General features: G+C 41.1%; 1 protein-coding gene across 1 annotated transcript; it reads left to right on the top strand.

Annotated features, from left to right (window-relative positions):
- Nucleotides 1-1,328: 1,328 nt before the first annotated feature.
- On the top strand, nucleotides 1,329-23,101 carry LOC137755567 (WAP four-disulfide core domain protein 3-like). Its single transcript, XM_068531769.1, has 6 exons — nucleotides 1,329-1,413; nucleotides 3,366-3,467; nucleotides 7,166-7,267; nucleotides 20,406-20,507; nucleotides 22,560-22,705; nucleotides 22,885-23,101. Exons 1-6 carry the CDS (start codon nucleotides 1,329-1,331, stop codon nucleotides 22,936-22,938), a joined length of 591 nt encoding a protein of 196 aa, XP_068387870.1. The 3' UTR covers nucleotides 22,939-23,101.
- The last annotated feature ends 132 nt before the right edge of the window (nucleotides 23,102-23,233 follow it).

Raw genomic sequence — 23,233 nt, 5'->3', positions numbered from 1 at the left:
TTACTACCCTTTGCATCTGCAGAGATTCTGAGATCCTGGGTGTGAGCTCACTGCCTGAGATGGCCAGTCTGAGCCCTCCTCTTGTGGCTTGCTGAGTCTTTCTCTGTTCTTAGGGTAGCTTGTCCAGGCCTCCCCACAGGGAGTCCTAAGGCGTTTGTCCAGGCTCTGACCACCAAGGACAACGCAGACTTTCTCTTCATTCCCACGGTTGTTGGGGTTTTACCTGCATACGCCTTTCTCAAAGATTTTGAGAATCTTTGGATAGGAAAGAGGGCGGGCTCCTTCCACAGGCCCCTGTGGAAAGTTTAGTTGTCCTTCTCCTGTAGCTCTGCTCATGTAGCTCACCCACACAGCCTTCTGTCCAGGAACCTCTTGGTATGGAGCAGAATAGGCTCAGAGAACACCAGTCACCAAGAGGGACCATGTCTCTCAACCCCCAAGGGCCCTGCCCAGCTTCTGATCTTTATTTTATTTATTTATTTTTAAAAATTTATTTATTTATTCATTTATTTTTTGCTGCGTTGGGTCTTTGTTGCTGTGCGCGGGCTTTCTCTAGTTGCAGCGAGCGGGGGCTACTCTTTGTTGCGGTGCGTGGGCTTCTCATGGTGGTGGCTTCTCTTGTTGTGGAGCACGGGATGTAGGCTCACGGGCTTCAGTAGCTGTGGCTCACGGGCTTCAGTAGTTGTGGCTCACGGGCTTTAAAGCACAGGCTCAGTAGCTGTGGCACACGGGCTTAGTTGCTCTGTGGCATGTGGGATCTTCCCGGACCAGGGCTCGAATCTGCCTTGGCCGGCAGATTCTTAACCACTGCGCCGCCAGGGAAGTCCCAGCTTATGATCTTTAAACATGACTACCATTGTGGTTCCACCCTCAGCCCTGGGAACCACTCAAAGCATATATTCACCATCCTTGTGTAACCGGTCCTGCAGGACACCCCAGATGAGCCCTGACAAACAGCACCTGGCTTCATAATGTAAGCTCGCACTCTGAAATTCTAATTTACACAAAGAAAATTCTTTTCTTTGACCACAGTTCCCAAAGGCACCAGGGAAACCAGGGGCAAGCTGTGATGAAGCAATGAATGAAGGGCTAAAAAATGTTCCCAAGCTCTCCCGTTAGGCACTTGCATCTCCGAGAAACCATTCCCTAATCTGAGAAATCAGTTGCAAAATAGAACAAGGAAACTAGAACATCTGAGGGCACTCCTTTGAGGGCTTATATTTTGATACTCTTCCAGCTCTTCTGCCTCCTGCCCCACCCTCCTTTCTGGTGGCACTGAGAGTATAAAATGGGGCTGGGTTCTGCCTGTGCATCACATAAAGGCCAACATGAAGACAGGCACCATCTTTGTTCTGGTGGCTTTCATCGTCGGGGGGCTGGAGGTGGCCTGTGTTCCGACACCTACTTCCAACCGTGAGGCTGCTGAGGGGATCCTCCCTGAGAGCAGAGAAGGTACAGAGCCCAGTGTTAGACCTGGGGATGGTTTGGCACGGAAGCTGCCATGTCCCCACTGCAGAGTGGAGATTCGGCATTGATCAGATGCATTTCCTTTGATCTAAATGAGCGATCACCCTGCGTTTCCCATTCCCCTTATCAGATTGGGTTGGATCTGATATGTATCTCTAAAAGAGATACCTGCAGTTTATCTTACCATTTTGGTTGTTATTTTATTTACTGTTGTAGATATCTTTGTTAGATACATAGTCTTTTGTTATATAATCTGTTTTATTTGTGTAATCTCTCTCTCCTTTCCCCTCTCTCTTACTATATGTTTTGCATTTAGAAAGGGTTTCGGTTTTTGTTCTATTAGTTACCTTAAACTAAGACCTTTGAGTACCACCCTTGGTCCCCCTTTTTTTGTTATTATCTATAGGTTTCCTACTATGAGTAATAGTCATAATGAAATTAGCTAATTTCCTTCTTTCCTTCCTCCCCACTCCCCTACCCCCAGCAGCTGATTTTAAGCAATATCCTTTCATTCCCACTTAATCATATTAAGGTACTTATCAAGCTTACTCTGCTTTTCCTATGTTCTTTCCTTCCCCCTCCCCGATTTTTAATAGGTATATTGTCAAAACATATAGCTATTTCATAGACTTTATCCATAGACCATTATTAAGGCTTAATTCTACTGTAAGTATATATCTAATGGCCTTACTAGTCCCCGTTTTGATGTCTCTCCAGTACTTTGGTTGGCTGATGATCAATCTCTAGTACATTCCTCAGGAAGTTCCCATGGGAACAATGTCCCCAGTCTTCTCCATCAGTCACCTCATTGCTTCCTGCAGATTTCTGCACAGATGCAGATACCTCACTGGTGTGGTAGATGACAGTGGTATGTCTCCTTCCATCCACTCATATTTTGGAGTTTGAGGGGATACCTTGTTCCGCAGTTTTGTTGTCTATGTGTTTTGAATTTTGCTATTTTGATTGCTCTGTGTCTTTTTAAGGGGAAATTATAGAAGATTCAAAAATTATGCCAACCTACACAATTAAAACCACCTTCCCAAAATCTGACATTTTTTTGTAACAACTTCTAACTTTCTCCTTTGTGAAATGTCTGTTCAATCCTTTTGCCCATTTTTCTATTAGGTTATCAATTGTTACTATTGATTTGTAAGGGATTCTGGATACAAGTTGTTTGTCGTATATATGTATTATAAACATTTTCTCCCAATGTAGCTTTTCTTTTCACTCTCTTAATGGTGTCATTCAATGAAGAAAAGTTCCTAATTTTAATGAGGTTCCATCTACCTATCTAGTTTAATGGTCAGTAATATTTCTGTAATATTTAAGAAATATTTGCCTATCCCGAGATCATGAAGCTATCTATTATAGTATCTTCTAGAAGCTTTATTGCTTTACCTTTCACTTCGGTCTATAACCCATTTGGAACAGAGTTTGTAGTGTGGTGTGAGGTAGGGGGCAAGTTCCTTTTTTTCATATGGACAGTCCAGTTAATCCAACCACCCTGAAGTCCTGTAACTTTGTTTAAAATTGTCTTGATTCTTATCCTGATTATTGTTGGTTTGGGAAACTTACATAAAAACTTTTAGAATCAGCTTATCCATTTTTGTGAAAAATCCTTCCACGATTTCTACTGGGATTGTATGAAATTTCAATTTGGGGGGAAACTGAGATCTTTATAACACTGAATCTTTTCATCCATGAACATGGCGTCTCTCTCCATTTATAAGACAGTTAAATTTTTTTCTTAGTAATATAGTGTAGTTTTCTGCACATAATTGGTTAGATTTATTTCTAGGGAACTGATGGTTTTTGAAAGATATTGTAAAGGCATTGAGAGTATTTATTTTCTAATCGTAAGACTTCAAAGCTTTTAACTGCGTCTTTCCTCTTGCCAGAAATGTGTCTGTATGACTGTTTAGAAGACAGGGACTGTGGAAGAGGAAGAGAATGCGTGGAGCGTGGCTGTTCGCGCATCTGCTCCCCACAGGTTCCAATAGGTGGGTCCTGACTTTCTCCATCCCAGCCTATCCTGGGAGAATTAGGAGCTTGGTGTAATCTGAACTTGCACAATTGTGTGATCACCCAGAGAAACACACCCGAATGCCTGAGGTGTCCCTCTGTTCTTGCCCTTTGAGGGAAAGGTTGGTCTCAGAACCTTTATCCCAACATTTTCAAGTATGCGAATCCTAAAAAATAAAAAAAAATCTCATTTAATTTTTCACAAGGAATACGTATTTATTACAGAAAAGTCAGGGACTATGGAACAAATTGATGGCAAGATGTGCCTGTAATCTTATTCCCAGGAGATAAACATAGTTACATGTATGTTCATATCCTTCCACAAATATACTCAGGGGGTATGGCGCCAACTAATCATGGCCTCACCCTCCGCAAACGTTTTTAAACTTTCCTTTTTTCTTTTTACTCTCAATAATATGTAGTGAATAGCTTGCTACGAGCATGGACATATTTCTACAACTCTATTTTTTTCAAAGACATCAAAGCATTTTTACTGTGAATGTACCACATTTTGTTTACTACTTCTTGACCAATGGGCTTTCAAACTTCTCTAATATTTTACTATCAAAGGGTTCCCCTGGAACTAAATGGTTCCGTTTATAACTTGATTATTTCCTTAGGAAACATTGCTAGAAATGATATTGCTGACTCAAAGGGCATGCGTGTTTTTTTAACTCCAAAGATACTTGGCCAATTTGCTTTTGTGAGGATGTATTGTTTATGTCAAAAAGTTTCATAAACTTCAAAATGCTGGATATATTTTAATTTTAAATTACATGCAATTTAAAAACAACTTCAAAGATGTTTATGAAATATTGTTTTTAGGGAATGTTTCAAAGGTCCTTTGCCATACGTTGGCATCCCACATGATGGGAAAAGAGTGAAAAACACATATTTGGCAACCTCTCTGTGCCAGATCTTTTTCAAAATACATTATTTTGTTTAATCTTGAGAACTTGAGGTATGAAAGATGTAGGTATTCATCTCACGTCCATTTTACAGATGAGGAAACTAAAGAATGAACCAAATATATTTTTTTCTTTTTCTCACCTTACCGTGATTCCTGTCCACCCTCTTCCTTTTTTTTTTTTTCTATTTTTATTTTTATTTTTTTATTTATTTTTATTTTTTTCTTTTTTTAAATTAATTAATTAATTTATTTATTTTTGGCTGTGTTGGGTCTTCGTTTCTGTGCGAGGGCTTTCTCCAGTTGTGGCAAGCGGGGGCCACTCTTCATCGCGGTGCGCGGGCCTCTCACTGTCACGGCCTCTCCCGTTGCGGAGCACAGGCTCCAGATGCGCAGGCTCAGTAGTTGTGGCTCACGGGCCTAGCCGCTGCACGGCATGTGGGATCTTCCCGGCCCGGGGCACGAACCCGTGTCCCCTGCATTGGCAGGCGGATTCCTAACCACTGCGCCACCAGGGAAGCCCTTTTTATTTTTTATTTTTATTTTTTAAACATTCTGCTGTATAACAAAGTGAATCAGCTATGCATATACATATATTCCCATATCTCCTCCCTCTTGCGTCTCCCTCCCACCCTCCCTATCCCACCCCTCTAGGTGGTCACAAAGCACCGAGCTGATCTCCCTGTGCCATGCGGCTGCTTCCCACTAGCTATCTATTATACGTTTGATAGTGTATATGTGTCCATGCCACTGTCTCACTTCATCCCAGCTTACCCTTCCCCCTCCCCATGTCCTCAAGTCCATTCTCTATGTCTGCGTCTTTATTCCTGTCCTGCCCCTACGTTCTTCAGAACCTTTTTTTTTTTTTAGATTCCATATACATGTGTTAGCATACGGTATTTGTTTTTCTCTTTCTGACTTACTTCACTCTGTATGACAGACTCTAGGTCCATACAGCTCACTACAAATAACTTAATTTCGTTTCTTTTTATGGCTGAGTAATATTCCATTGTATATATGTGCCACATCTTCTTTATCCATTCATCCGATGATGGACACTTAGGTTGCTTCCATGTCCTGGCTATTGTAAATAGAGCTGCAATGAACATTTTGGTGCATGACTCTTTCTGAATTATGGTTTTCTCAGGGTATATGCCCAGTAGTGGGATTGCGGGGTCGTATGGTAGTTCTATTTTAGCTTTTTAAGGAACCTCCATACTGTTCTCCATAGTGGCTGTATCAATTTACATTCCTACCAACAGTGCAAGAGGGTTCCCTTTTCTCCACACCCTCTCCAGCATTTATTGTTTGTAGATTTTTTGATGATGTCCATTCTGACCGGTGTGAGATGATATCTCATTGTAGTTTTGATTTGCATTTCTCTAATGATTAATGATGTTGAGCATTCTTTCATGTGTTTGTTGGCAATCTGTATGTCTTCTTTGGAGAAAGATCTGTTTAGGTCTTCTGCCCATTTTTGGATTGGGTTGTTTGTTTTTTTGATATTGAGCTACATGAGCTGCTTGTAAATTTTGGAGATTAATCCTTTGTCAGTTGCTTCATTTGCAAATATTTTCTCCCATTCTGAGGGTTGTCTTTTGGTCTTGTTTATGGTTTCCTTTGCTGTGCAAAAGCTTTTAAGTTTCATTAGGTCCCATTTTTTTTATGTTTGTTTTTATTTCCATTTCTCTAGGAGCTGGGTCAAAAAGGATCTTGCTGTGATTTATGTCATAGAGTGTTCTGCCTATGTATTCCTCTAAGAGTTTGATAGTGTCTGGCCTTACATTTAGGTCTTTAATCCATTTTGAGTTTATTTTTGTGTATGGTGTTAGGGAGTGTTCTAATTTCATACTTTTACATGTACCTGTCCAGTTTTCCCAGCACCACTTATTGAAGAGGCTGTCTTTTCTCCACTGTATATTCTTGCATCCTTTATCAAAAATAAGGTGACCATATGTGCGTGGGTTTATCTCTGGGCTTTCTATCCTGTTTCACTGATGTATATTTCTGTTTTTGTGTCAGTACCATACTGTCTTGATTACTGTAGCTTTGTAATATAGTCTGAAGTCAGGGAGCCTGATTCCTCCAGCTCCATTTTTCTTTCTCAAGATAGCTTTGGCTGTTCGGGGTCTTTTGTGTTTCCATACAAATTGTGAAATTTTTTGTTCTAGTTCTGTGAAAAATGCCAGTGGTAGTTTGATAGGGATTGCATTGAATCTGTAGATTGCTTTGGGTAGTAGAGTCATTTTCACAATGTTGATTCTTCCAATCCAAGAACATGGTATATCTCTCCATCTATTTGTATCACCTTTAATTTCTTTCATCAGTGTCTTATAATTTTCTGCATACAGGTCTTTTGTCTCCTTAGGTAGGTTTATTCCTAGATATTTTATTCTTTTTGTTGCAGTGGTAAATGGGAGTGTTTTCTTAATTTCACTTTCAGATTTTTCATCATTAGTGTATAGGAATGCCAGAGATTTCTGTGCATTAATTTTGTATCCTGCTACTTTACCAAGTTCATTGATTAGCTCTAGTAGTTTTCTGGTAGCATCTTTAGGATTCTATGTAGAGTATCATGTCATCTGCAAACAGTGACAGCTTTACTTCTTCTTTTCCAATTTGGATTCCTTTTATTTCTTTTTCTTCTCTGATTGCTGTGGCTAAAACTTCCAAAACTATGTTGAATAATAGTGGTGAGAGTGGGCAGCCTTGTCTTGTTCCTGATCTTAGTGGAGATGGTTTCAGTTTTTGATGCATCTTCTCTGGCAGCTCTCTGTGAGCGCCGGTGCTGGAAAGACTGGGACTGTGGAGCCAGGAAACGGTGCATCCGGAGGGGCTGTAGCCGAGTCTGCTCCACCTTCCCCGAAGTAGGTAAGACCAGGAGCCCTGCCTGATTCCCCAGCCAGCTGTGCCAGGGTTAGCCCTGCCTGGCCTTTCCAAAACTGTGCTGCTGATCAGAAATGGGACAGAAACCCATCACTGTTCCTGGGGGCTCTTCCTCCACTCTTGCCCTTACAGGGGAAAAACAGGTGAGAGAGCCATGTGCCCAGCATGTCATTAATAAAGACCCCTTAAAAAGACCTTTAATCATTTCCCTTTGTTTTTTCTACAAGTGAAGCTCATTATATAAAATCAGAAACTACTGATGAGCCTATATATGTGTATATATGTATATACTATGATTATGGTATGATCATTATATATATGGTATACTTATATAATCATAATATTTTGACGGTCTAGAAAATAATGAACACTTCCACAGCATTATACTTATTATCTGTATTTACATAAATATTAATAATATTTACTATTATTATATTTTTAACCCAAAAAAGCCATTCCATAAATACTTTTTTTTTTACACACACACACACTGTATTTTATTTTTACAAGAGATAAATAGACTGACACCAAGCATTGTACATGGATGACCACAACAAAAGCAACAATGATTGCAATTACCAAACATGAAACACACTCATACTATGTCATAATATTGACATTCAGTCCAGTAATCCTCCACTGTAACAGCTCCTTTACTTTGCAGTGAAAATTGATTTGTATGTTCTTTGCCTCTGAGTCCTTGTGGGATTTTTTTTTTTAATTCAGACAGAAAGTCACAAAAATTATACTCATCATCATCAGTTCACTCAGTCCCATGTAATTAATTTTTTTTTATCTTGATCTTTTGTTAGCATTTTATGAGTTCATCAGTTTTTCATTAGAGTTCTGAAAATGTTTATTCATTCAGTTCAGCAGTACAGTCAGTTACCAGAAACCTGTACTTGTCAGTCTTTTCCATGAAGTTCTTGAAGATGAAACCCTTTTATAGGAACATATTTGCAAAAGCATCAGAGTACACCCAGAACTGTCTGTAAATGACAAAAGACTTAAAAATGACCACAGTTAAAGATTTGATGAAAGTTCATAATAATGCAGTTGACAAGAAAATCAGTTATTTCTGAGATATACATTTTAAAGTAATAACTAGGATTATGAGTTATAACATTATACCAGAACATATAAGATTTTTAGAAATTTCATGTAATGTCTGAAACATTTATATTAACATATTTCCATACAAACAACCCAATGAAAGTTTAGTATTAGTTGTTTTGTTTGTTTGTTTGTTTTATACTGCATGTTCTTATTAGTCATCAATTTTATACACATCAGTGTATACATGTCAATCCCAATCGCCCAATTCAGCACACCACCATCCCCAGCTCACTGCAGTTTTCCCCCCTTGGTGTCCATATGTCCATTCTCTACATCTGTGTCTCAACTTCTGCCCTGCAAACCGGCTCATCTGTACCATTTTTCTAGGTTCCACATACATGCATTAATATACAATATTTGTTTTTCTCTTTCTGACTTACTTCACTCTGTATGACAGTCTCTAGATCCATCCACGTCTCAACAAATGACTCAATTTCGTTCCTTTTTATGGCTGAGTAATATTCCATTGTATATATGTACCACAACTTCTTTATCCATTCGTCTGTTGATGGGCATTTAGGTTGCTTCCATGACATGGCTATTGTAAATAGTGCTGCAATGAACATTCGGGTGCATGTGTCTTTTTGAATTACGGTTTTCTCTGGGTATATGCCCAGTAGTGGGATTGCTGGGTCATATGGTAATTCTATTTTTAGTTTTTTAAGGAACCTCCATATTGTTCTCCATAGTGGCTGTATCAATTTACATTCCCACCAACAGTGCAAGAGGGTTCCCTTTTCTCCACACCCTCTCCAGCATTTGTTGTTTGTAGATTTTCTGATGATGCCCATTCTAACTGGTGTGAGGTGATACCTCATTGTAGTTTTCATTTGCATTTCTCTAATATTTAGTGATGTTGAGCAGCTTTTCATGTGCTTCTTGGCCATCTGTATGTCTTCTTTGGAGAAATGTCTGTTTAGCTCTTCTGCCCATTTTTGGACTGGGTTGTTTGTTTTTTTAATATTGAGCTGCACGAGCTGTTTATATATTTTGGAGATTAATCCTTTGTCCGTTGATTCATTTGCAAATATTTTCTCCCATTCTGAGGGTTGTCTTTTCGTCTTGTTTATGGTTTCCTTTGCTGTGCAAAAGCTTTGAAGTTTCATTAGGTCCCATTTGTTTATTTTTGTTTTTATTTCCATTACTCTAGGAGGTGGATCAAAAAAGATCTTGCTGTGATTTATGTCAAAGAGTGTTCTTCCTATGTTTTCCTCTAAGAGTTTTATAGTGTCCAGTCTTACATTTAGGTCTCTAATCCATTTTGGGTTTATTTTTGTGTACGGTGTTAGGGAGTATTCTAATTTCATTCTTTTACATGTAGCTGTCGAGTTTTCCCAGCACCACTTATTGAAGAGACTGTCTTTTCTCCATTGTATGTCTTTGCCTCCTTTGTCATAGATTAGTTGACCATAGGTACGTGGGTTTATCTCTGGGCTTTCTATCTTGTTCCATTGATCTATGTTTCTGTTTTTGTGCCAGTACCATATTGTCTTGATTACTGTAGCTTTGTAGTATAGTCTGAAGTCAGGGAGTCTGATTCCTCCAGCTCCGTTTTTTTCCCGCAAGACTGCTTTGGCTATTCGGGGTCTTTTGTGTCTCCATACAAATTTTAAGATGATTTGTTCTAGCTCCGTAAAAAATGCCATTGGTAATTTGATAGGGATTGCACTGAATCTGTAGATTGCTTTGGGTAGTATACTCATTTTCACAATGTTGATTCTTCCAATCCAAGAACATGGTATATCTCTCCATCTGTTGGTATCATCTTTAATTTCTTTCATCAGTGTCTTATAGTTTTCTGCATACAGGTCTTTTGTCTCCCTAGGTAGGTTTATTCCTAGGTATTTTATTCTTTTTGTTGCAATGGTAAATGGGAGTGTTTCCATAATTTCTCTTTCAGATTTTTCATCATTAGTGTATAGGAATGCCAGAGATTTCTGTGCATTAATTTTGTATCCTGCAACTTTACCATATTCATTAATTAGCTCTAGCAGTTTTCTGGTGGCAGTTTTAGGATTCTCTATGTATAGTATCATGTCATCCGCAAACAGTGACAGTTTTACTTCTTCTTTTCCAATTTGTATTCCTTTTATTTCTTTTTCTTCTCTGATTGCCGTGGCTAGGACTTCCAGAACTATGTTGAATAATAGTGGTGAGAGTGGACATCCTTGTCTCGTTCCTGATCTTAGAGGAAATGCTTTCAGTTTTTCACCATTGAGAATGATGTTTGCTGTGGGTTTGTCATATATGGCCTTTATTATGTTGAGGTAGGTTCCCTCTATGCCCACTTTCTGGAGAGTTTTTATCATAAATGGGTGTTGAATTTTGTCAAAAGCTTTTTCTGCATCTATTGAGATGATCATATGGTTTTTATTCTTCAATTTGTTAATATGGTGTATCACATTGATTGATTTGCATATATTGAAGAATCCTTGCATCCCTGGGATAAATCCCACTTGATCGTGGTGTATGATCCTTTTAATGTGTTGTTGGATTCTGTTTGCTAGTATTTTGTTGAGGATTTTTGCATCTATATTCATCAGTGATATTGGTCTGTAATTTTCTTTTTTTGTAGTGTCTTTGTCTGGTTTTGGTATCAGGGTGATGGTGGCCTCATAGAATGAGTTTGGGAGTGTTCCTTCCTCTGCAATTTTTTGGAAGAGTTTGAGAAGGATAGGTGTTAGCTCTTCTCTAAATGTTGGATAGAATTCACCTGTGAAGCCATCTGGTCCTGGACTTTTGTTTGTTGGAAGATTTTAAATCACAGTTTCAATTTCATTACTTGTGATTGGTCTGTTCATATTTTCTGTTTCTTCCTGGTTCAGTCTTGGAAGGTTATACCTTTCTAAGAATTTGTCCATTTCTTCCAGGTTGTCCATTTTATTGGCATAGAGTTGCTTGTAGTAGTCTCTTAGGATGCCTTGTATTTCTGCGGTGTCTGTTGTAACTTCTCCTTTTTCATTTCTGATTTTATTGATTTGAGTCCTCTCCCTCTTTTTCTTGATGAGTCTGGCTAATGGCTTATCAATTTTGTTTATCTTCTCAAAGAACCAGCTTTTAGTTTTGTTGATCTTTGCTATTGTTTTCTTTGTTTCTATTTCATTTATTTCCGCTCTGATCTTTATGATTTCTTTCCTTCTGCTAACTTTGGGTTTTGTTTGTTCTTTTTTCTCTAGCTTCTTTAGGTGTAAGGTTAGATTGTTTAGTTGAGATTTTTCTTGTTTCTTTAGGTAGGCTTGTATAGCTATAAACTTCCCTCTTAGAACTGCTTTTGCTGCATCCCGTAGGTTTTGGGTCATCATGTTTTCATTGTCATTTGTCTCTGGGTATTTTTTGATTTCCTCTTTGATTTCTTCAGTGATCTCTTGGTTATTTAATAACGTATTGTTTAGCCTCCATGTGTTTGTCTTTTTTACGTTTCTTCCCCTGTAATTCATTTCTAATCTCATAGCGTTGTGGTCAGAAAAGATGCTTGATATGATTTCAATTTTCTTAAATTTACTGAGGCTTGATTTGTGACCCAAGATATGATCTATCCTGGAGAATGTTCCATGCGCACTTGAGAAGAACGTGTAATCTGCTGTTTTTGGATGGAATGTCCTATAAATATCAATTAAATCTATCTGGTCTATTGTGTCATTTAAAGCTTCTGTTTCCTTATTTATTTTCATTTTGGATGATCTGTCCATTGGTGTAAGTGAGCTGTTAAAGTCCCCCACTATTATTGTGTTCCTGTCAATTTCCTCTTTTATAGCTGTTAGCAGTTGCCTTATGTATTGAGGTGCTCCTATGTTGGGTGCATATATATTTATAATTGTTATATCTTCTTCTTGGATTGATCCCTTGATCATTATGTAGTGTCCTTCCTTGTCTCTTGTAACATTCTTTATTTTAAAGTCTATTTTATCTGATATGAGTATAGCTACTCCAGCTTTCTTTTGATTTCCATTTGCATGGAATATCTTTTCCCATCCCCTCACTTTCACTCTGTATGTGTCCCTAGGTCTAAAGTGGGTGTCTTGTAGACAGCATATATATGGGTCTTGTTTTTGTATCCATTCAGCAAGCCTGTGTCTTTTGGTTGGAGCATTTAATCCATTCACGTTTAAGGTAATTATCGATATGTATGTTCCTATGACCATTTTCTCAATTGTTTTGGGTTTGTTTTTGTAGGTCCTTTTCTTCTCTTGTGTTTCCCACTTAGAGAAGTTCCTTTAGCATTTGTTGTAGAGCTGGTTTGGTGGTGCTGAATTCTCTTAGCTTTTGCTTGTCTGTAAAGCTTTTGATTTCTCCATCGAATCTGAATGAGATCCTTGCCGGGTAGAGTAATCTTGGTTGTAGGTTCTTCCCTTTCATCACTGTAACTATATCATGCCACTCCCTTCTGGCTTGTAGAGTTTCTGCTGAGAAATCAGCTGTTAACCTTATGGGAGTTCCCTTGTATGTTATTTGTCGTTTTTCCCTTGCTGCTTTCAATAATTTTTCTTTGTCTTTAATTTTTGCCACTTTGATTACTATGTGTCTTGGCGTGTTTCTCCTTGGGTTTATCCTGTATGGGACTCTCTGCGCTTCCTGGACTTGGGTGGCTATTTCCTTCCCATGTTAGGGAAGTTTTCAACTATAATCTCTTCAAATATTTTCTCTGGTCCTTTCTCTCTCTCTTCTCCTTCTGGGACCCCTATAATGCGAATGTTGTTGCGTTTAATGTTGTCCCAGAGGTCTCTTAGGCTGTCTTCATTTCTTTTCATTCTTTTTTCTTTAGTCTGTTCCGCAGCAGTGAATTCCACCATTCTGTCTTCCAGGTCACTTATCCGTTCTTCTGCCTCAGTTATTCTGCTATTGATTCCTTCTAGTGTAGTTTTCATTTCAGTTATTGTATTGGTCATCTCTGTTTGTTTGTTCTTTAATTCTTCTAGGTCTTTGTTAATCATTTCTTGCATCTTCTCAATCTTTGCCTCCATTCTTATTCCGAGGTCCTGGATCATCTTCACTATCATTATTCTGAATTCTTTTTCTGGAAGGTTGCCTATCTCCACTTCATTTAGTTGTTTTTCTGGGGTTTTTTCTTGTTCCTTCGTCTGGTATATAGCCCTCTGCCTTTTCATCTTGTCTGTCTTTCTGTAACTGTGGTTTTTGGTCCACAGGCTGCAGGATTGTAGTTTTTCTTGCTTCTGCTGTCTGCCCTCTGGTGGTTGAGGCTATCTAAGAGGCTTGATGGGAGGCTCTGGTGGTGGGTAGAGCTGACTGTTGCTGTGGCGGTCAGAGCTCCGTAAAACTTTAATCCACTTGACTGTTGATGGGTGGGGCTGGTTTCCCTCCCTGTTGATTGTTTTGCCTGAGGCAACCCAACACTGGAGCCTACCTGGGCTCTTTGGTGGGGTTAATGGCAGACTCTGGGAGGGCTCACGCCAAGGAGAACTTCCCAGAACCTCTGCTGCCGGTGTCCTTGTCCCCACGGTGAAACAGAGCCACCCCCTGCCTCTGCAGGAGACCCCCCCAACACCAGCAGGTAGGTCTGGTTCAGTCTCCCCCAGGGTCACTGCTCCTTCCCCTGGGTCCCGATGCGCACACTACTTTGTGTGTGCCCTCCAAGAGCGGGGTCTCTGTTTCCCCCAGTCCTGTCGAAGTCCTGCAATCAATTCCCACTAGGCTTCAAAGTCTGATTCTCTAGGAATTCCTCCTCCCGTTGCCGGACCCCCAGGTTGGGAAGCCTGACGTGGGGCTCAGTACCTTCACTCCAGTGGGTGGACTTCTGTGGTATAAGTGTTCGCCAGTCTGTGAGTCACCCACCCAGCAGTTATGGGATTTGATTTTACTCTGATTGCGCCCCTCCTACCGTCTCACTGTGGCTTCTCCTCTGTCCTTGGACGTGGGGTATCCTCCTTGGTGAAGTCCAGTGTCTTCCTGTCGATGATTGTCCAGCAGCCAGTTGTGATTCTGGTGCTCTCGCAAGAGGGAGTGAGAGCACGTCCTTCTACTCCGCCATCTTGGTTAATCCTCTCCCCATAAATACTTTTTTGTCACTTAAGTTTTGTTGGGAGCATCTTTCACTGTCAACACAATACAATTCATTTTACTTTATTTCACATATTTAATAAATTTAATTAATTAATTAATTTAATTTACTGTATCCCACCATATAGAATATACTACATCACCTCAGTAAATCACCTTCTAGTGGACATTTCAGGTGGGATTTTGTTTTGTTATTTTGTTTACTGTTGCTATTCTAAGCAATACCTCAATGCTGGTTCTTCTCACTAGATATTATGTACCTCCTTATTATGCCTGGATGAAGAAACTGAGGTTTCTTGGGTTTAAGTGACTTTAAATTGCTTGTGGTTATAAAACCAGTGAGTGGCTAAGTCAGGATTGATGCCGGCTCGGTGCTTGGCAGAGTGGGAGGTGCAGGGCAGGGCTCCGGAGCCTTCAAATCCCACCTCTGCAGCTCACCAAAGTGGGGTTTAGGGCAAGTTACTTTACCTCGAGTTCCTCTGCTGCAACATGGGTCAACACCTATCGCAGAGGGTATGGTGAGCACTGAATGCGCTAATGTAGATCATGTATTTGGCCCTGACCCTAGCACATAATTTAAAAAAAAAATTAATGGTAGGGAAAAGAACGGAGTAACAGGAAATACTGTTAAGTAGGAGGCAACACCGCATGGGATTAGGACTTTATTTCAAAACGTTGCTCTGGGGACACTGGGGAAATGTATGTAATATTTTTAACCCCCAGTTTCCTCATCAAGGAAACCCAGAAAATAGTATCTCCGTTACTACATTGTGTGAGGATTAAATGAAATATATGAATGTATATAGTACTGTCAGCCTTTTAAAAGAAAAAGGTAAGCAATTCAGCCAGCAAAATTGAGTTTATTCGAGAATAGCAGAGGAGTTGCAATTGGAGACGAGCAAAATGTGGCAAACCACGGGCAAGTCTGGAGAACAAAGGAGAGCGTGCTTTTACAAAGGACAGGAGGAAGTTGGGAGGGGTTGTTTCGTACAGAAGTTCATTGGAGGAAAGTGAGAGTCTGAAGCGGTGGTAGCTTCTCATTGGCTCTAGGCGAGGGCGGCTCCCGGTCGGCCGGCAACAGGAGATCTTCCTCTTTCCTGCTGGAGGGCGCAAGCTGCCATGAGTGGTACCTGCGTGAGAGCCCTTCCTTCGTGGTTTCCTTGCTCCGATTTTGAGTTAGGTTTCCTTAACACGTTTTTCACAGTATAAACATCTGGAGAAGCAGATGTGCTCAGAAAACCAGTGACTCACTGCATGGGGCCGCCCTGTGGCAGAACTCATGGGAGCTGGGACAAGCAAAAAGAATCTTAGCATCCACTCCTCCTCTGCCCTCATTTCCTCCTAAACCTGGCTAATTTAATTCAGGTCACCCAGAAGAAAAAAATGAAATAAAAATCGGAAAAGAACAGATGAGACTCTTAGCTTGGGCACATAGTTTGTTGGATATGATCAGCCTCTATTCTCCAATTATTTGTGTAAGAAACTCCACATTTCAAATGAGGAATCTATCCTGGAGAAGAAATAGATGCTACAGGAAGCTGGTGTTTGTGCACTGGCTCAGCTGGCAGAGTTGTTGCAGAGATTATTTATTCTTTTCTTCCTTTAACGTCAAAGCTCTGGAAATCTTACGGGAGATGAACTCATTCACGGAACAGTCCCACCAGACCAGAGAATAAGTGCATGCAGGGGTTATACCATCCTCAAGACAGGAACCAGGAGCTGGAAACCTGGGACCTGAACTCTCCTCCCATCAGGTCTGGGGACCTCTGACCAGAGCCCCAACCCAAGGTCTCCCAGCCAGACTCACTGGAGGCGAGCTGGTGCCCACATTAGCTTGGTTTCCCAAAGCCACAGGGATGTCAGTCTCACTGTTGATCAATGGTGTCAGTTTCCCTGCAGGCTGCTGGGATTTGACACTTCCTTCTCTTGCTCTCTGCTTCAGGGGCACACAGCAGGGTGGCCCCACTCCCCGTCCCCTAAAAAGGCTTTGGTTGCACATTCTCTTTAATTTGGCTCACTCTTTCAGGGCACCCTACCACCCACCCCCCCACACCCCCCCAATCTTCCTAGCAACGTTTCTGCTCAATTCTCTGCACAGCTGGATAAGAAGAAAATTTGAGAGGTCCCTTAACAAGTTACACCCCCAACTGTTCCCCAAATTTGCCCTCAAGCAGTGCCCCAGACCAAACCTTTGCTCCCTCAGGCTGAATTTTTTCCTGCCCAATATGGTTTCTTTATATGTAAGTTGGTGATAATTAAGGTCTTGATACTGATATGTGACTCTAAAAGCACAAGTAGCAAAATCAGTCAAGTCACTTAAAGACATTCCTTTGACCCAAAAGGCCACTGGTTACGATGAGCACCTTGCAAGCACACCCTCAGCTTCACTGCCAAGGAAAGGACCAGGCTGTGCTTCTGCTGTGGTCAGGATGACAGAGGGACCTCATCCTGGATCTGGTGACTTTAATGGTTTCTTCACGTCACTCGGTTTCACAGCTTCAGTGACACAAGGTGGCTTTTGCTCAATGAGCCTTTGATCAGTTACTCCTCTGCCTTTCTAAGTACGTGGTACCTTCATCCCTCTAAAATCCCAAGGAAGGGAAGAGGAGGCAATAGAGTTAGTCACGTGGTGGACTTGAGCCACTGGAGACCCCTGGTGTTGGCTGCTGGTAGTGCATCTGGGATGGTGTCACAAACAGCAGGAGACCTCAGGAGGTACCAGCGTTTGGGAGGCTGAGAACCAGCACCATTTCTTTGGTGAGAGAGGCCCAAACTGGGAACCATGTAGGTAGAATGCCACCCTATACACCTAGGAGAGGAAAGCCATCTTTGTAGGTGCAGTGGTGGTCAGCATGGGAAAGGTTACACTGGTCTGCAACAGATGCCTGGGAGGTCAGGGATGAGCATAGTTCCTCAAGTGTTTGTTTGTTTGTTTTTAATTCATTAATTAATTTGGCTGCGCTGTGTCTTCGTTGTGGCACACGGAATCTTTAGTTGTGGCATGCAGATCTTTAGTTGCAGCTTGCAAACTCTTAGTTGTGGCATGAGGGATCTAGTTCCCTGAGCAGGGATCGAGCCCAGGTTCCCTGCATTGGAAGTGCAGAGTCTTAACCACTGGACCACCAGGGAAGTCCTGTTCCTCAAGTGTTTATGGGTTCCTACCCTGAAGGCTGACCATTAACCTCCCCCGCCCCCCAAAAAAGTCATTGTGCCTCCCAAAAGACACTTTGGACCCTCAGGCATATGAGGCCCCAGCAGAACCAATCCAAGAAGCCACGAGGGCATACATGTCTGTTGGGGAGTCACAGAGAAGGTATTGATTCAATATGGACTTTGGGGCCAGGTCCTCCCGGGTTCCAACCCCAGAACCACCACTCACAAGCCCGGACTGTGGGCGAGTCATTTATGTTCTCTGAGCTCCTATTTCCTCATGTCTTAAATGGGAATGATACATATCTCAACAACTCTTTCTTGTGTGTGCAACTGTCACACACAGGAATTGCTCTGTGAGTATGAAAATCCTTCTTCCGTTTTCCTGCTGATCAACAGCTTTGGCCAAAAAGCTGAAGCCTATTTCTCTGAATTTTCTTTATTTTCTTAATATATGTTTCTTTGTTTGTTAAAGTTACACATTTCTTGCCTAAATTAAAATGTCATAGACTAAACAAAAAGGGCTAAATCTGCCTGCAGTTCTATCCCCTTTGAATAATCACCATTAATTGTTGGGTAAACATTATTTCAATGTCCTCTATGAATATGCTAATATATACTTATGTTTATAATATGTCCTGTTTCATTCTCCATTACACTGTGTGATATATACCATGTATAAGTGGGTCCATTGCCTAATCTCCGCCATGTGTATGGTAGCTTCCAGATACCCACACCTAAGGCTTCTTTGTGTTCACTGAGGCTTTTATTCTTTTTCTTTTTTTCTTTAATTTTTTATTTTATATTGGAGTATAGGTGATTAACAATGTTGTGTTAGTTTCAGATGTACAGCAAAGTGATTCAGTTATACATATACATGTATCTATTCTTTTTCACATTCTTTTCCCATTTAGGTTTTTACATAATATTGAGCAGAGTTCCCTGTGCTATACAGTAGGTCCTTGTTGGTTATCCTTTTTAAATATAGCAGTGTGCACATGTCAATCCCAAATTCCCTAACTATTCCTTTCCTCCACCCTTCCCCCACTGGTAACCATAAGTTCATTCTCTAAGTCTATGAGTCCATTTCTGCTTTGTAAATACGTTTATTTGTATCATTTCTTTTTAGATTCCACATAAAAGCAGTATCATACGATATTTGTCTTTCTCTGTCTGACTTACTTCACTCAGTATGACAACCTCTAGGTCCATCCATGTTGCTGCAAATGGCATTTCATTGTTTTTAATGGCTGAGTAATATTCCATTGTATATATGTGCCACATCTTCTTTATCCATTCCTCTGTTGATGGACGTTTAGGTTGCTTCCATGTCTTGGCTATTATAAACAGTGCTGCAGTGAACATTGGCGAACATGTATCATTTCGGACCATGTTTTTCTCCCGATATATGCCCAGGAGTGGGATTGCAGGATCATATGGTAGCTCTATTTTTAGTTTTTTGAGGAACCTCCACAATGTTCTCCACAGCAGCTGCACCAATTTACATTTCCACCAACTCACTGAGCCTTTTCTGATGTTAGGAACCTGTGTGGATCACTGCCAAGGAAACTCGGACTGTGGGGCTGGAGAACAATGTATCAAGAAGGGATGTAATCGAGCCTGCTCTTCAGTCCAGGACAAAGATAAAAGCACACAGCCCTGCCCAGGTCCCCAAACCCCGCACAACACAGAGAGACTGTGTGCTTAGCTCTGCCCAGACCTCCCTTCCGTAGATGGTTAATTTCCAGGGTCTCTGCTTTCAGGCTTGTCCTTCCAGAGGGAAAAGCATGTCACAGACCTGTGTGTCCTGACTTTTTGAGCACAGAAACTTCTTTTATTTTGTTATACAACTAATAATGTTCATTATAAAAAAAACCTCAGAAATACTACTAATTAAAAAGATAAATTATCCACGATCCCATTACCCAGATAACCACGTTAACCTTTAAAATAAAAGCTTCCATGTTTCATACACACACAGATACATTTTTTCAGATTTAACAAGGAATAAATGTTTATTTTGTGGTTACTGCATGTCTGGAACTGTGCTGAGTGCTGGGAGATAGTTAAGGAGAAGTCTTTGTCCTTAAAGATCTCATAGTAACAGAGATATAAACAAACAAACAAAAATCCAGGATATATGATTTTTACAAATATGGTGTTGTAGCCCATCCCTAATCAATAAACACAATTCTATCACACATTTTAAAAAGCTTCATTGTTTTCCAGTATGTGGATATGCCTTCTTTCCATGCCTTCTTCTACTATTATACAATTAGATAATCTATCATTTTGAGTTACTTTTTAATAACAAGGACAAGATAAATGTCCTTGAGCTAAATCATATTTCTTAGGATAAATTCCTAAAAGTAGAATGGCCAAATTACATTTGAAAGCTTTTGATATAGATTGCTATATTGCCTCATGAAGACACCTTTCAACACCCAAAAAGCTACAGCCTCCCTCCACGTATTTGTAATTTAACAGACAAACATCTACTCGCATTGTGTATGTATATATGTGTGTTATTGATGTGTCTGTACTTATATTTGTAAAAGCAAAGAGAAGATTCCAGAAGGAGCTACAGGAAATAGTAGATATCTCCTGGGAAATGGACTGGTTGGGTTGAGGGAAAGAGAAACTTCCTTTTTACTTAATATAGTTGAGTATTTTTTGTTTTAAAAATAAAAACGTACTACTTTTATGATAGTGCAAAATAGGTAGATAGCTTGTCTATATTTTTTGAATTGGATAAAAGTTTAAACAAACAAACTTTCTCACAGCCCTCCCCTGTTATCCTGTCAGGCTTAACAGTTTTCGGCTGAATTTTTTCTACCAGTAGGTATCTGTGTGGAGGAATGCCAAGGATCCTGGGACTGCGCTCTAGGGCATTGGTGTGTCAACACTGGATGTGGCCATATCTGTGTACCCTTCAGAAACATAGGTAAGCGCTGCAAGCCCAGCCGTCCACGTCCCTGACTAACTGAATGCTTAGCCCTGCCAGGATAATGGCTCTCAGGCCAGCTGCACAGAGAGAGAGGAGGCGGCTATACTGGGGCCACTACTAACCTCTGGGAGAATTAGAAAAGAATAGAATTCTCCCAAGTCTAGAAGACCATGAAGACAGATTAATAATATCTTGCTTTAGAAGTATTTGTAAACTTGAAAAAGCTGGAAATACTCTTAAAACAAAAATGAAATAACGTTAAGGTACCAAATTATTCTTCAACAAGGGCTGGAAAGAACACGGTTATGAACACGTTAGCTGATATCTCACACCCAAACACACGTCCACACCAGTGTGAAACACACAGGTCCATTCATTCAGTCCACCAGTATGTACGCCTGCCCAGGCAGATTCTTGCCAGCCATGGCTGGCTGGTACTCTTTCCCCACAGAACCTTCAACTCCCTTACTTTCTTGACTGAAAGCCTAGGATTGATCTTTGCTGCTGTAAGTTTGGTGGGTGCATCAAAGTGGCCTGGGAGGGACTTCCCTGGCGGTCCAGTGGTTAAGAGTGCAAGCTTCCAATGCAGGGGGCCCGGGTTCGATCCCTGGTTGGAGAACTAAGATCCCACTTGCTGCGTGGCACAGCCAAAAAACAAACAAACAAACAAACAAAAACCAAAGTGGTCTGGGAACTAGGGAGGCTGTAGAGTTAAGACTGGGTGTATCATCCAAGGAACAGCTTGCTAACACATCTCTACATTGTCTCAGGATCAAGGACCACACTTAGATGTTTTGGGGTGGGGGGGGTGGGGACGGAGGAGTATGTAAGGAAACCCCACAGATGAAGGAGATCTCTGCCCAACATGGAATAGACAATTGTCAACCACCATTTCACTTGATTCACAAGAGTGATATCCAGCCTGCATTTTCCACGTTAGTTAGTCTACCCTAACTCAATAGGGTAGACTGTTTTGGGGGGTGATATGCAGCAGGGGTTCTCCCATATCAACACACATAAGAATGACCTTGTGAGGGGTACTTCCTTGGTGGTCCAGTGGTTGAGAATCCATCTTGCAATGCAGGGGACACCGGTTCGATCCCTGGTCGGAGAACTAAGATCCCACATGTCACGGGGCAACTAAGCCTGCCCGCCACAACTACTAAGCCCGCACACCACAGCTAGAGAGAAGCCCACGCACCGCAACGAACGATCCCGTGTGCCGCAACTAAGACCCAATGTAGCCAAAAATAAATAAATAATAAATAATTTGTTTTTTTAAATGAATGACCGGGGGGAAGGCTTGTTAAATCCAGATTGCTGTGCCCCAGCCCTAGAGTTTCTGTTTCAGTAGGTCTGGGGTGGGGCCCAAGAATCTGAATTTCTAACAAGCTCCCAGGGGATGCTGATTCTGCTGGGTCAGGGGACCCATTCTGAGTAGCACTAGATACTGGATTGGGGATCTTAGTTCCCTGACCAGGGATGGAACCCGGGTCGCAGCAGTGAAAGCGCCAAGTCCTAACCACTGGACCAGCAGGGAACTCCCTTTAAAAAAAACAAAAACAAAAAACTTGAAACCTGGTCTTTTGTCTTTTATCTAATATTTCTTTCCAAATGCAGTCATCAGAGCCCTATACTAGAAGTAAGGCTGGTGGTGGTATTAGTACCCAGTCTGATTTTCACACCGTGGGACTCAGTGTTCATTGGCACCTGAAGGCGCATAGAATTGGTGAGAAGTTGGCTCTGTTTGTGATCTGGGATTTAATTATCTAGTTTCAGCTGGAACAAAAAGAAGGGGGTTAAAGGCAAGGCTCTCTCCTCTTCTCCCAAGATGCTGCAGCTGCTGGTCATCAGTGTGTTTTCCCATACACAAAACAGTACTGTGTGCCTCTAAGGTTTAGAAGGGGGAAAGATTGGGGGCATCAAGAAGGGAAGAGGCTAAAGGTCCATCAGGGAGTGAGACACTTCAGCTTGCTCTCTCTCAGCACTGGGTCCCACTCCCTTCTACAGAGCCAGCCTGGGTTCTGGCAAGACTGTTTTGTTTTTCAGATGAACAGAAACCTGGAACTTGTCCACCGCTGCCAAAAGGATCGTTTGGAACTTGTGTTGAAATGTGCAGAGGGGATGAATTCTGTCCCCTGGGACAAAAATGCTGCAGCAATGGTTGTGGACACGTTTGCACCGCTGTTCAAGCCGTGAGTATAAGACAGAGAGCTGCTTACGGGGAGGATGAGTTCCTGCTGGCCTTTGCCAGCCCAGAAGGGACTCCAGCTGCCCCTCTGCTCACTGAAGTCTGGGTGACTTGTGGAGAAAGCTGGTTGGTAGGAAAGAGCAGGAATTTCTGGAAAGTGACATAATTACCTTTGTATTTTAGGAGCCCTATTGGGTCTCCAGGCTGGAGGAAGATGCCCAAAGGAGTGACAACTAGATCGTGGTTCTTTTCTTGGTACCAAATGCTCCTTTCTTTGAAATGCTCATTATCTTTTTGGATGATAATTGAAACTTGGTCTCCTTCAGTAACTGTTCCCAAACGTCATCTTTATTCTAAGAGCTGTGCTTTCTTACTGACCCCAGGATCACAGGATGTGGATCTAAAATAACTTGGTTTAAGTGCTGAATTCTGGCAATTGTTTGAGGAATCATGAGGTGACTGCTTTCAAAATTATCTTTCTTGTTAATAAAATGATTTCTGTAGCATTATCAAACCTGAGTCATTATTTCTG

Source organism: Eschrichtius robustus, chromosome 20 (genome assembly GCF_028021215.1).
Source record: "Eschrichtius robustus isolate mEscRob2 chromosome 20, mEscRob2.pri, whole genome shotgun sequence".
In the NCBI taxonomy this organism is placed as follows: Eukaryota; Metazoa; Chordata; class Mammalia; order Artiodactyla; family Eschrichtiidae; genus Eschrichtius; species Eschrichtius robustus.
This window is presented reverse-complemented; position numbering and strand designations above follow the sequence as displayed.

Coding starts and splice junctions, on each gene's coding strand:
- LOC137755567 (XM_068531769.1), top strand. CDS start 1,329: ATGAAGACAGGCACCATCTTTGTTCTGGTGGCTTTCATCGTCGGGGGG. Junction 1,414..3,365: donor TCCGACACCTACTTCCAACC/GTGAGGCTGCTG, acceptor TCCTCTTGCCAG/AAATGTGTCTGTATGACTGT. Junction 22,706..22,884: donor TTTGCACCGCTGTTCAAGCC/GTGAGTATAAGA, acceptor TTTGTATTTTAG/GAGCCCTATTGGGTCTCCAG.